Source organism: Sapajus apella, unplaced genomic scaffold (genome assembly GCF_009761245.1).
Source record: "Sapajus apella isolate SASKATOON/1434 unplaced genomic scaffold, GSC_monkey_1.0 scaffold6, whole genome shotgun sequence".
Taxonomy (NCBI): domain Eukaryota; kingdom Metazoa; phylum Chordata; class Mammalia; order Primates; family Cebidae; genus Sapajus; species Sapajus apella.
This window is the reverse complement of record NW_022436946.1, coordinates 65797169-65809620: the sequence shown is the minus strand read 5'-3', so window position 1 is coordinate 65809620 and position 12452 is coordinate 65797169. Positions and strand designations below refer to the sequence as shown.

General features: G+C 35.2%; 1 protein-coding gene across 4 annotated transcripts in view; it reads right to left on the bottom strand.

Moving 5' to 3' along the window:
• Positions 1 to 12452, bottom strand: part of UBE3D (ubiquitin protein ligase E3D) — a 194178-nt gene that overhangs the window by 159028 nt on the left and 22698 nt on the right. For all 4 annotated transcript variants that reach the window (XM_032275421.1, XM_032275417.1, XM_032275420.1 and 1 more), the window contains exons 4-5: positions 7839 to 8070; positions 2759 to 2828 (exon numbers count right to left, since the gene is read on the bottom strand). In XM_032275421.1, the coding sequence (XP_032131312.1) occupies positions 2759 to 2828; positions 7839 to 8070 (302 nt within the window). The remainder of the gene's footprint in view (positions 1 to 2758; positions 2829 to 7838; positions 8071 to 12452) is intronic.

The window sequence follows — 12452 nt, the reverse complement described above, 5'->3', positions numbered from 1 at the left end:
TGTTAAGAAGCTCAATGCTATTCTAATTCCTAATCTGTCATATATTAACTGCTTTATTCCCTCTGGAAACTTGATCTTTGGTGTTCTGAAAATACTCACTATAGTGGCCTTGAGTGGCTTCCTTGCTATTCCTCTATTAATTACAATGGGTACTTAGTGGGCCCTTTCAGTCAAGAAACTAAAGTCCTAGCTGTGGAAAATAGTCTTGTATTTGTGGTATTTTTGGCATTGGATAATTTCCTACATTCTGTTGTCTCTATTCTCTCTTTCTAGAATTTCTACAAGCTAGATGTTAATTGTCTTGAAAGGCTCAGTTCACCTATTCATTCAACAAATACTTACTGGGTACTCAATATGTGCCAGATGTTATACTAAGTGCTGAGATTACAGGGATAGACAAGATAGATGATGTCTCTACCTTCAGGAAACTTAATTGATTATATACATATATTTTTGTACTTCTTCTTTAATCTCCTTTCTTTTCTTCTTCTTCTTTTTTTTTTTTTTGAGATGGAGTTTTGCCCTGTTGCTCAGGCTGGAGTGCACTGATTTTTGTATTTTTGGTATAGATGGAGTTTCACCATGTTGGCCAGGCTGGTCCTGAACACCTGACCTCAGGTGATCTGTCCACCTCAGCCTCCCAAAGTACTGGGAATACAGGTGTGAGCCATCGTGCCTGGCCTCTTCTTTAACTTTCAATCTCTGTCTTTTGGTTTTAATTTCTGGCCCAATTCTTTAATTTTATCTTTTAATTCTTTGATTTTTCTTTCTTGAAGTATCACATTTTTAAATTTCATATTCTCTGAATTATGGAAGCAATGATTTTATTTCTCCAAGGGCATTTTATGTATTTTTTAAAGGTTTTCTTCTGGTATACATAATGCGTTTCTTCTCAGTGCTTTTAATCTGCTTGCTAAATTATTTACTGTATTTGCCTTGGTTTCTTTTTTGTTGGAGATTTCCTCAAATATTTGATGATTCTCAACAATCCATTTCAATTTTAGTGTAAGGCAGTGAAATGCTGAGAGGAAGCTCTTGTACCTATACCCAGTGAATGAACAAATACAAGTTTTTTGTACCTATACCCAATAATTTTTTTTTTAAGAGACGGGGTCTCCCTATATTCTCCAAGCTGAAGTGCAGTGGCTATTCATAGGTGCAGTAATAGTGCACTACAGCCTCAACCTCCTGGGCTCAAGTGACCCTCCTGCCTCAGCCTCCCAAGTACCTGGGACTACAGGCATATACCACTGTGCCTACAGTAAGCTCATTTTTGTTGAACAATAATATAAGCTCATTTTTGGTTGAATGACTCCAAAGAATCAGTGTCTGCAAGTCTTTTCTCTAGTTGGTATTCTTTCATTATTAAAAAAAAAAAAATGGGGGGTGGTCTTCCAATCTCCCACCTTGAGGATTATATAAGCAAGTTGAAAATGAAGTGGGAAATCTAGTAGCTCCATATGTACACTTTGAACCAATCATCCTGCTTCCAGCTCCTTGCCTCAGGCTGCCTTCCCTGTTACTGGCTGCCTCCAAATTCTAACCTGTTCTAGGGTTCTACAGTGAGTATTGGCTCACTCCTCATCCAAATTATCTACGGACACTGAAGCTGCAACTTCCTTCAGGCTGCCAAGTGTATTCCAAAAAAGTCTGTTTACATCTCTTGTTTATGTCATTGTCAACTCTTCTCCATTTCTCTTTGCCTTTATAGATATATATCTTTTCATTCCTCAACTGACATTTCAACAGGACTTCAGAGAGAAAAGAATTTAAAAATCAATTCACCTTATTTAACCAGGAGCCTTAACATTTTCTAAGGTGTTGCTTTAGGGGCTTGCTTTCATTTTCCAAAAATGACATAGAGGATGGTATCCTTTACTAACTCCATTTTCCTTTTTGGCTCACTGTGAACAAGTAACTACTTACAAGATTCTGATGATTAAACAAACAAACAAAAAAATACCATCATCTGCCTTCCCTTAAGTACAACTGCTTCATATAAATTACATCTTCTAATTAATTGTATTAACAGCAATTATTCATCATCCACAAAGCTAACACAGCATGTTGTAGCTCTCTAGACACTTTAAACTGTATCTTTAAACAGCAATGCATTTTAATTATCAGGATTTTCATTATTATATTTTAAAGTAGTGTAACAGAGCTTACATAAAATATAATCAATGCTACTGGGAAATAAAAAAGAATAAGGGACAAAGTACAAAACTCAGAATGTGTTTTCTTCCATTTCAACGGGTCCTCTCCCATCCCCAGCCCCAAAATACAGCCCCAAGCCAGATGGCAGCCAAGAAAAACAATTTCTCCATCTCTGGGCACCAATTCTTCTAACTAAGGAGTTGTATTAACAAAAAGGCTCTGCTCTGTAAGTTACCAGGAAGGTAACATTACAAAATAAAAAAGGAAGAAAGAAAGAAAAAGAAAAAAGCTCCAATTTTCTTTAAAATAGACCCAAGTACAAACTTTATACTATTACTTTATATCTACAAAGAGGCTATGAAACACTGAAAATGACTCAACTTCTTAATGCTTATAACTCAATACTTTTGTACTTATGAAGGTCCAAATACAGAAACTTCTTGGTATTTTGAATGATATGTTAGTTGGGGTCTATTTTGAAAAGCACCAATTTTACAACATGTATTAATCATCGATCTTTCTTATATATTTACTATAAGATATCATTCTGGCTTTTAAACAAAAAGGCAATCATTTTGGCTTCTTGTTATGAAACTCTTACCTGATGACACGGTCTCTCCCAACACCACCTTGCAACGCTTACAAATTACTTTGGTATTTGCCTTTGGTTCCTGCAGAACAGAAAAATGTCATTTAAATGTCATTCAGCTTTTCCTAAAAGGAATATATAATTTTAACATAGTCCCCAGGGTATACATTGAACTTTACATTTTATTCTGCCCTCTACTAAATACTGCAAATACATTTAGCTTGTATGCATAATTCACATGCACAGAGATAATTTTTTCAAGTCTTAAGAAACAATAAAGCACAGATTCACTTTTCCAAAACTAGCCACTTCTTGATAATTCAAATATTGCCAAATAATTTGAATAAGTAGCACCTTAAATTCCTAAAAAGTGCTTCCAAATAGCCTTATAACTTAGAACAGGAAGATAGTGGACAACAAGACAGGGTTGACGACTTGCCTCAACTCATGTGTATACAACACAGAAAAATCAGAACTTGAACTCACACTATTTGGACTCCTACTCCAGTGTAATTCATATCAAAGTAACCTATAACCTTTAACTACCAATAAATGAAAAGTTAAAAGTATCTAGTCTGTTCACATACTTTCATTTTTTCCACTTAGTGTAGGCACTGTAACTGAAAAGATAGGTAGTGCTCTGGAATAATTCCTGAAACAATCCTAACCTTCAAAAATCCAAATTCACTATTTGAGATACAGATTAAAATAGCATTTGCCTAATCAATAAACAAAGAATACTCCTTTTCACATCCATAATTGTACCTTTGTCAAAACCATACAACATTCCTCTCATCCAGATATACTGCAACAAGGCAGAAGCCATATAAAGTGGGCAGGGAAAAGGAGATTCTGCAACTCTGGACACTCCAGGGTACCCTTCCTGGGAAACCAGAGAATAGGTGTAGGCTGAAGTAAAGAAGGACAGTGACTTCTGATGTGGGATAACGTGTATTTAATCTAACGAAAAAAATTTTTCCTGATTAATATACATTTGAGTATAAATATTTTTTCCTTGGCATAATTTCCTGAAAAGTTGCAGAAGAAGTACATTTAAATTGCGTTCCATTGATGTTCTGCTAGTAACTGACAGAGCTGATATTTGAATTTGGGTCCCTCTGATGCTAACGCTTCTAAACACTATGCTAAGTGTTTTCCAAACTACAGTTCATGCATCCCATTAGTGGGAACCAATTCATGGAACCAATTCAGTGGATTACTGTGTTTTTTAAAAATGAAATACAATAGAATAGAAAATACAGCAGTTCTTCAAACACTAAGTTCTGCTTCGAGAAACTTCTGACGTGTGTTTGTATATGTGTCTATGTATATATGAATGTGTGTGTGTGTTATCAGATCTTGATGTAAAAATATATATATTCAATTAGAGGTCAAAGTCAAGAGTAACAGCACAATTCATATTGGGGTCTTTCTCTAATGACCTATTCCTTCTCCTAGCATCAAACACAGACAACTAGTAAAAAATCCATAGATGTCCACAGCTCTTCTATTTAGAAACTCCTGAGATGAATCCCTTCATGCACTGAAGTAACCTTCAGTAATATAAACACTTATTCCGTTTTTTCCTGTTCTAGCTGCAGTATTTGGACAGATTCTGCAGACTTTCTCTAAAAGTCTCTGCTGAGAAAACAAAAGCACACATGAAATTCGTAAGTCAGCTCAGACTTGGCTCAAACTTTTATCCAGGCACACTCACAAAGTGGGCCCCACAGTGTGCCATCTCTGGCCACTGTACTGACACCTTTATCAGGAACATCACAAATGGCAGGTCTCAGAGCCTGACCCAGGTGGGAAACTGGATAGGGTCATTCCCATCAGAGGTAAGAGACAGACACAGAAACCTAGGAAGGTGCCAATTTGTTCAGGTCCAGGAAGAAGAGGGCTCAGAAAGTCAGAGTGGTATTCTGGCAGTTTCATGCTTTCTTACAGTAAAACATACCTGTACGGTTCCAAGTTGATATTAAAAATATTTTTTAAAGAGTACTATTTTGTACAAGTTAAATCTGATCACACTCATTAGATCTTACCAAAAACCAAAGGCTTTACTAAAAACTAATATTTGTATTGTAATAACAATGCTTGAAAAGAAAGAATCTTTCTATTTGAAGCAGAAATGTTTTTTTTCAAGTGCTCTGGTATGGATTTCATTTGTAGTTGCTCTCACAGAACATCTTACCTTGTCTTTCAAGGGGGCAGGTAAAGTATTGTTTGTTTGTTGTTAACATAAGACTATATCCTTATCAGACATGAATAATCAGGATTTAAGAATCAGATTAACAACAAGCAAATTACCTCAATCATATGTGTGGATCTTGATTCAAACAAACCTATAGTAAAAGATACTTTTAAGACAATCGATAAAATCTGTATATGGCCTGGTATTTTGTCATCAAGGAATAACTGTTAATTTTATAAAGTGTGATAATGATAGGGCGGCTACATTTTTAAAATCCCTATTTGTAGATGTACATATTGAAACACATAGGGGTAAAATGACATGACTGTTTTAAAGCACTTCAGAAAAAAAGAACAGATGAAGCATACTTGATGAATCCATATTGAAGTTTGTAATAATATTCTTTTTATACTTCTGAATACCTGTAGAGTTTGACAACACATTGTTCTAAAAACACAAAAAAGACACACTTATGGATTTAAAAAAACAAATTACCAAAATCTAATTATTACTAAGTACTCCAAGAAAGAACAAAAAGGTAAAGATGTTAATCATCCTTGCCAGCAGTAAAATTAATATAATCAAAGATCAATTTTATTTGTTCTTTAAAAAAGAGTGAAGTCTTGAATAATAGTTTGAATCTTACAAAAGGATGAAATGCCATCTTTATCATTCCATTATTATAAGATGCAAAATTTTTATTATGTGGGTAGGCACAAAACAGCACAAGAGAGATGATACATGAATACATGAATAGGGAAATCTCCAGCAGGTATCTTTTAAAAATAAGTAGATACTGCTGCAATGACAAAGGCGCAAATAAAGTACTATAAGTCCTAAAAGGCTATGGAAGAAAAGAAATAATAGAGTTGGGCTTCACGTTTGCTTGTTTGTGCTGTTTTTAAAGCAGATCTTTTAAATTAAACATATTATAACACATACATTTTGTTTAAAGAGAATCTCTGCTTTGTAATGCATTTTTCTTCACCTATCCTTCAAGGAAATAATAAAGCAAGTTGTGCAATGAAGCAGTCTAAGTGTGGGAACTCTACAGAGCAAAGACAGACATTGTTGTGGACTAATTAAGTCAATATATCTGAGACATGGCAGGGCTGCTCAGAGAGGTGGATTAGCCTCCTGTCCTCGCTTTATTTTCTCTTTGTGTTGTTTCAATTTCTAAGGACCCTTGATATTGTCTCACCAAAAAAATGTTTCCCAAGAGATACCATTAGGATGCTTTGTTATCATGTGACATTTCAAAACCTTGCTAGATGGCTAGACTGGGTGATAGGAAAAAAAGATTTTCAATAGCACAGAGCAGCCTTGTTCCCACAGGAGCCTTGAGAGCACTGTTTAAGCAGTCCCTCCAAATTTATGTTTCTATTTTGGTCACAGGCACACTCTTTGGACTGCTACAATACACAATTAAAGCAGAACTTTCATCTAGGCTAACTTGAAGAAAATCTTGTCAACAGCAGCTTGTCATGATAGTACAGAATTTCCCACAGTCTCCTTGATAATAAAAACTGTAATGTCTAAAAATATGAAGGGCCTTTCTTTAATGGATCAGACAGCTGTTTACTATGAAGGGAAATTCTTGTAAATGGCATCACATAACTGATAAAGATGTAAATGTGAAGAATATATTTCAGCACAGAGTGCTGAGTTTATTCAAAAAGGGAAACATGGTTTCCCTCATTTAATCTTTCTCTACTTTTCTGCTCACAACTTCCAAATATTTTTTAAATGTATAGCTTAATCATAAAGATGAAATTTAAAACACATAAAATAATAAAGTATTAGTACATATATTTAGATCAAAATACAAATTAATCATATTAAATATAAAAAATTTATATTAACTTACTATTTACCTTTTAAAATATAAAATGCAAAGTAACTACAGCTCATCAGAACGAACCATATTTAGTAAAGGGATTTCTGTTTACAGTGTAAGATGAGGCACTTAAATAATTTTATCTGACAACTTAACTTCCACATTTAACAAATTTCCTCATCTTCCTCAAAATAGTTCTATAAAACTAATTTACAACCTAAGAGCTGCCCAGCTACTACATATTTCCTGCAGTCGCTCAGTTCTTATTACAAAAATTAAATGAGTTCTAAATGAAATTTAAAATATAATATTTGTGTTCCCACCAATAATCAGATGTTAAAATGATTCTCTGGCAATGATTTTCTTTACTTTTTAAATAACATCTATATTGACTGCCCATCAGGGGAATGATTTCTCATAGGGCCATGCCAATGCCACTGATTTTCTTTTAAAATAAAGTAAAACACTTGTTCTCTGCAGTGAAAGAAAACTGCCTTCTTCCCAAAGCAACTTATACAATAAGAGCCACCAGAGAGCTGTCAAGCACCAACTTAGACCCTGCAACACGAGCTTTATCTCCATTCCTGGGCTCCTCCATTCCTCTTTTTACTTGATGACATCTGCATTTATGACTTCAGCAGAAGTTTAGTCTATGGGCAGAAATAGTAAAATACCTCAGCCTAATCGGATAGTACATATCCCGGAGCAAGAGAACACTTTTAACTTAAATCGGACTATTTAGGATAAAATGCACACAAATTATGGAATATTGTCCTAAGAACAAGAAAGTGGGACATTTTAGTTTGTAAAGTGGTAGTACACCCAATTCTACATCTGCAGAGGTCTTCCTCTCCTTATTCTTCTAGGCCCCTGTGGCTGTTTTAGTTTAAAGCCGTATGTTCTTCCTGTTTTGATAAAGCAGAGATAGAGATGACAGTTGAACATAATGAATTTTGGCCTTTACAGCAGTCTGTGTAACAAGCCCTGAGGAAAAGATTGAAGAAACCAGTATCTAAGACAACCTCTAAATTAGCATTTATTTTGAAATGATATTTTACCAATTTACAATGGTTGTCAGAAGAAACACAGCACAGCTCCATGGGGGATAGTTCAGGTCTTGGCTGCCACAAACTGGTTCTTAAATTCACCAAGAAGAAAGAGTCTCCAATAAAACAGTCCTCCTCTTGCGGATGAAGGGGTTTATTAGCAAAGGGGTCGGGATGACAACACCATTCTCCAATTAGAGCTCCCCAATTCTCACTTGGCAGTGGAAGCACCCTGAGCAGCTTCCTAGTGGAAAGAGGAAAAATCGTTTTACACAGAACAAAATGGAACTAACATTCTCTTAATTAAATGAACATTAAAGATGAAAGAAATTCATTAACCACACGGCTTGCAATGCTAATTTTTCCCCAATTATAAAAGTAATATATACTCACTAGAGGTAATTTTGAAAATGCAAGGAGGAATACACAAAGCAAAAATCGTCCTTTTCTCTCACTACCCAAAGATAAGTACTACTTTTTATGTGACATTGTGTTTCTCTGCCATCCATTCAAAAGATATATTTGGAATGGTGACTATACGTACTATATCTTGCTTTTGTTGTTTTATTTAGATGAATCCTAATTAGTCCACAACATTCTATTCCATAAGTACATCAAAACTTTTGAGATCATTCCCTCACCTGTTAGATATTTAGGTTTTGAGGTTGTCATTATCAATAACTCTGTGATGAATGCTCCTGTTAGAACATTTATGAACACATCTATTTCCTTAGAAAGAATCTCATATAAGTGAGAGATGATAAGCACAAATGATATGCATATTTTAAAACCCAACACCTATTAGATGAATTTCTTTCCAGAAAGGCTGTGCCAATCTCTAATTCCTCCACTCACCCTTTTCATAATTGGATATTATCATTTTTCCATTTCTGCACCAGTAACAGGTGAAATTATTTTCAGTGCTGCTTTAATTGGCAACTCCTAAATTACTGGTGAGATTCATCTAGCTTTTCTACTTAGAGACCACTGTGCTTCTTCTGTGAATTGTGTTAGTGACTATTTTCCAGGGTATTATTATGTTTTTATTAATTTGTAAAAATGTGCTCGAGTATAAGCCCTATCTCTATTAGTCTGTTACAAATTTTTTTGGTGTTCCTGTCTTTTATTTTGGTTTACGTGTCTTAACTGTCAAATCACCTAAGAACGTTCTCCTATAAATTCTTCTATTACTATATTTTAACAAACTTTTTATTTTGGAATAATTTTAGATTTACAGAAAAGTTACAAAGGTAGTATATTAGTTCCCATATGCACTTCACCCACCTGTCCCTAATGTTACTATTTTATGAGACCATGGTACCTTTGTCAAAACTACACATTTTGAATTTCACCTGTTTTTCCACTAATATCCCTTTCTTCTGTTCCAAGATCTAATTCATGAGAACACTTTGCTTTTAGTAATCACGTCTCCCTAGTCTCATCCAGTCTGTGATAGTTTCTCAGTATTTCCTTATTTTTCAGAAACTTGAAACTTTTAAAAAGCTCAGATGTTTTACAGAATATTCTTCAATCTCAGTTTGTCTAATATTGTCTCAAGATTAGACTGGTGGTATGGGTTTGGGGAAAGAATCTCACAGAAGTGACATACCCCTTCTCATCACATCAGAGAATATATCATATCAACACAACTTAGTGATGATAATCTTGATAACCTGGTTAACGTAATATCTGCTAAGTTTCTCCTTCTAACAAAATACAAATACTAGTAAATGAATGTACATTCAGATGTTATAAGTTAAAATATTTAAGATGTGAATGAAACTTTTTTTTTTTTTAACAATTCCCCCATGTTAACCATTTTCCTTTGATTTCCCCTATCAACTGAGTCATATAAAAGGGCAATCACAGTTTGGAAGAGGGTACACAATTTATAACTGCAGAGGACAAAGCTAGGAACAAGAAAGGTTGATTTCAGTTTACCATAAGGTAGAAGTTTTCCTTTGAAATCAGTATACACTGCATCATTGGTATCATCAAGGTGCTGAACCTGGTAAGCACACCAAGAAGTGATTCTTTCAACATACATTTCCTACAAGTCTACTATGATGCAGGCATTCCCCTGGCACAAAATACGAATACGTACAGTTGTCTCTCTTAAGATACTCATGTTCTAGTAAGAAACATAGACCTATAAACAAATAGCAAAACCGTGTTATAAATGCTCATAACAGAGTAACGGTTCTAAATTCTTGGGGTGGCGGGTGCAGGGGAAGTAGTACAGATCCCATTGAACAAGAAATGTGTTAGCCCCTTTCCTCAAACATACATTCCTATAAGCACACAAAATCTGCATATTACTTTAGGGGATTCATGGATCCCCAAGACCAATCCATGAATTCAGGGCAATATACACAAAGTGCTAGGGGATTAGATTGTACATAGACTTCAGAGAAAAGGTAATATCTGAGCTGACCTTTGAAAGATAGTTTTCCAGGCAATGAAAGGAATCAAGGGCATCATGGAAGAAACAACATGAAGGTAGATGCCATATCTGTGTGCCTTGACACTGTACTGTCTTACATTGCTCTTATCGTATAGCATGAGCTCTTAAATATTTGTTGAAGAAATGAACTACCATATTTTGAGAACTGTAATGTGTAAAGCCCCTGGTTTGGTCTGTTGCACATTGGAATGAAGGGGTTAACAAACCTTTTCCCTTGCTGCTTGAGAATCTGACCTTTGGTTTAACCACCTAGCTCTGTTACCCTGGAAACCAGGTAAGATCTTAGGCATTGACTATATTGCTAGGCAACACTGCTTACAGTAAAAATGATTCTTGGTTGGTAAACTGCATCTGAACCAGGAAAAAATATAAATGAGCTGTAACTGTCTGATAGGAATGCTATGCTTTGGCCTTCCCTGAATGCAGTCTCTTCTTGGGAACCCTACAAACTATGTCAAGAATTGCTATAAGAGAGATCAGCTGCTTAAAGCAGGAGGCTTCTTCTAAACCAGAGCAGCTGATCTGGAGCTTATGCTTTGTACCTGGAACTATGTCGTGTGGGGAGACAACAGTCCCCAGAAAGTGATGTGAGCTGTCACTTGTGTAAACATGCAGAGGGCCTGCTGAGAGGAATTCTTGAAGCTGCCCTGCTGGCAAGGAACGTGGCCTCTGGTAGCCTTGTAAGTCCTCATGTTTAGTTAACTTAAGAAGACCCTTGGTGGGCACTACACACACCTTATTTTATTTAATGCTTGCAACAACTTTGTGAGACAAGAAATATCATTTCCCTGTTCAGAGGAGGAAAGTGAGGTTCAGAAATTTCAAATAATCTACGTCAGTTCACAGAATCAGAGGTGATCAGTAATGGCAGGTTGTTAGCCCAGGTCTTCCTGACTCCAAAACCAAACTTCCTTCCTTAGAATATATTTCCTCTCCTGGTAATGCAGAACAGCAAAAGAGGAGACTTGGGCAGGTAGGATGGTGGCAAACTGTAAGGCGTGTCCAGGCTATGCTAAGGGATAGGGATTTAGAACCTCAGGTGGGTGGGAAGCATTACAGAATTTTAAGTAGAGAAGCAGCAGGTCAGATTTGAATTTTACCAAGAAGCAGCAGCAGAAGGGGGCAAATAAATTGCCTGCTTAGAGTGGGAGGGAGTTAGGCCTAATTAGGCTCCTGGACTTTCTCCATCATTAAGATCTTTTGTCTCCTGACATACTTCATGTAGTGCCAATAAATGAACCCTCAATACATTGCAAAATATAACAATGTCAAAATCCCCTACATGATCAGGGAAATAAAATTGCATCAATATTTACAGAGATCTGGGAGACAACTCACATTAACACAAAATGATATTTTAAACTTAATGTGACCACATATCATGGGAATAAAAGCTATAATATATCCTATAAAAATCTATGTAAGATGCCAGGAGCAAGAAAGTGCCAAATCTGCAAGTCAGTGCAAAAATAAAAGAGTTTTTAAAGCAGATTTTTTTTTAATGTTTTGAATAAAACATAAAACCTTTAAGGACAAAAGATTTTAATCACTGCTTTATTGAAAGCATATTTATCCAAAACCGTGAAAAATATACTTTGATATGATCTACTTCGCAAGAGAACTTTCAAAATAAAATAGATACCATTGTTTTCAAGGCTAGTTTTTAGGGAGAAACCTGGTGGAGCTCAAAGAAAGAGTGAAATGATTTCCTAAATTTTCTCTCAGCTTAAGATTCTATGATGAGCAGCAATACAGCTTCAAAATAAATTAAAATTTGCTAGTTTTTTAAAATGCACCATGAGCACAAACTTTTAGAAAATAACTTAAAATATACATAAGATAATGTATGCCCCCGAACTTTAAAGATAATAGAGGTAAAGAAAAATGAAGAATGTGAAAATAAAGAAATGTATGTAAGAAAATAAAATTATGCCCCTTAACTTTAAAATCAACCATTAATCAGTGATAATAACAATAGTAATAACAGCTTTTACAGATTGTATTATAACCAAGCGGACATTAAGAATATTAATAACATCAACTATCTAAAGCTCAAAAATATGGCTGCTGGAATTAGATAAATTCAGGTGACATTCTCTGACTGGCAAGCCATAAATCCTATAAAACTAGCTAAGCATTTTAATACTATTATGTCCATAGTA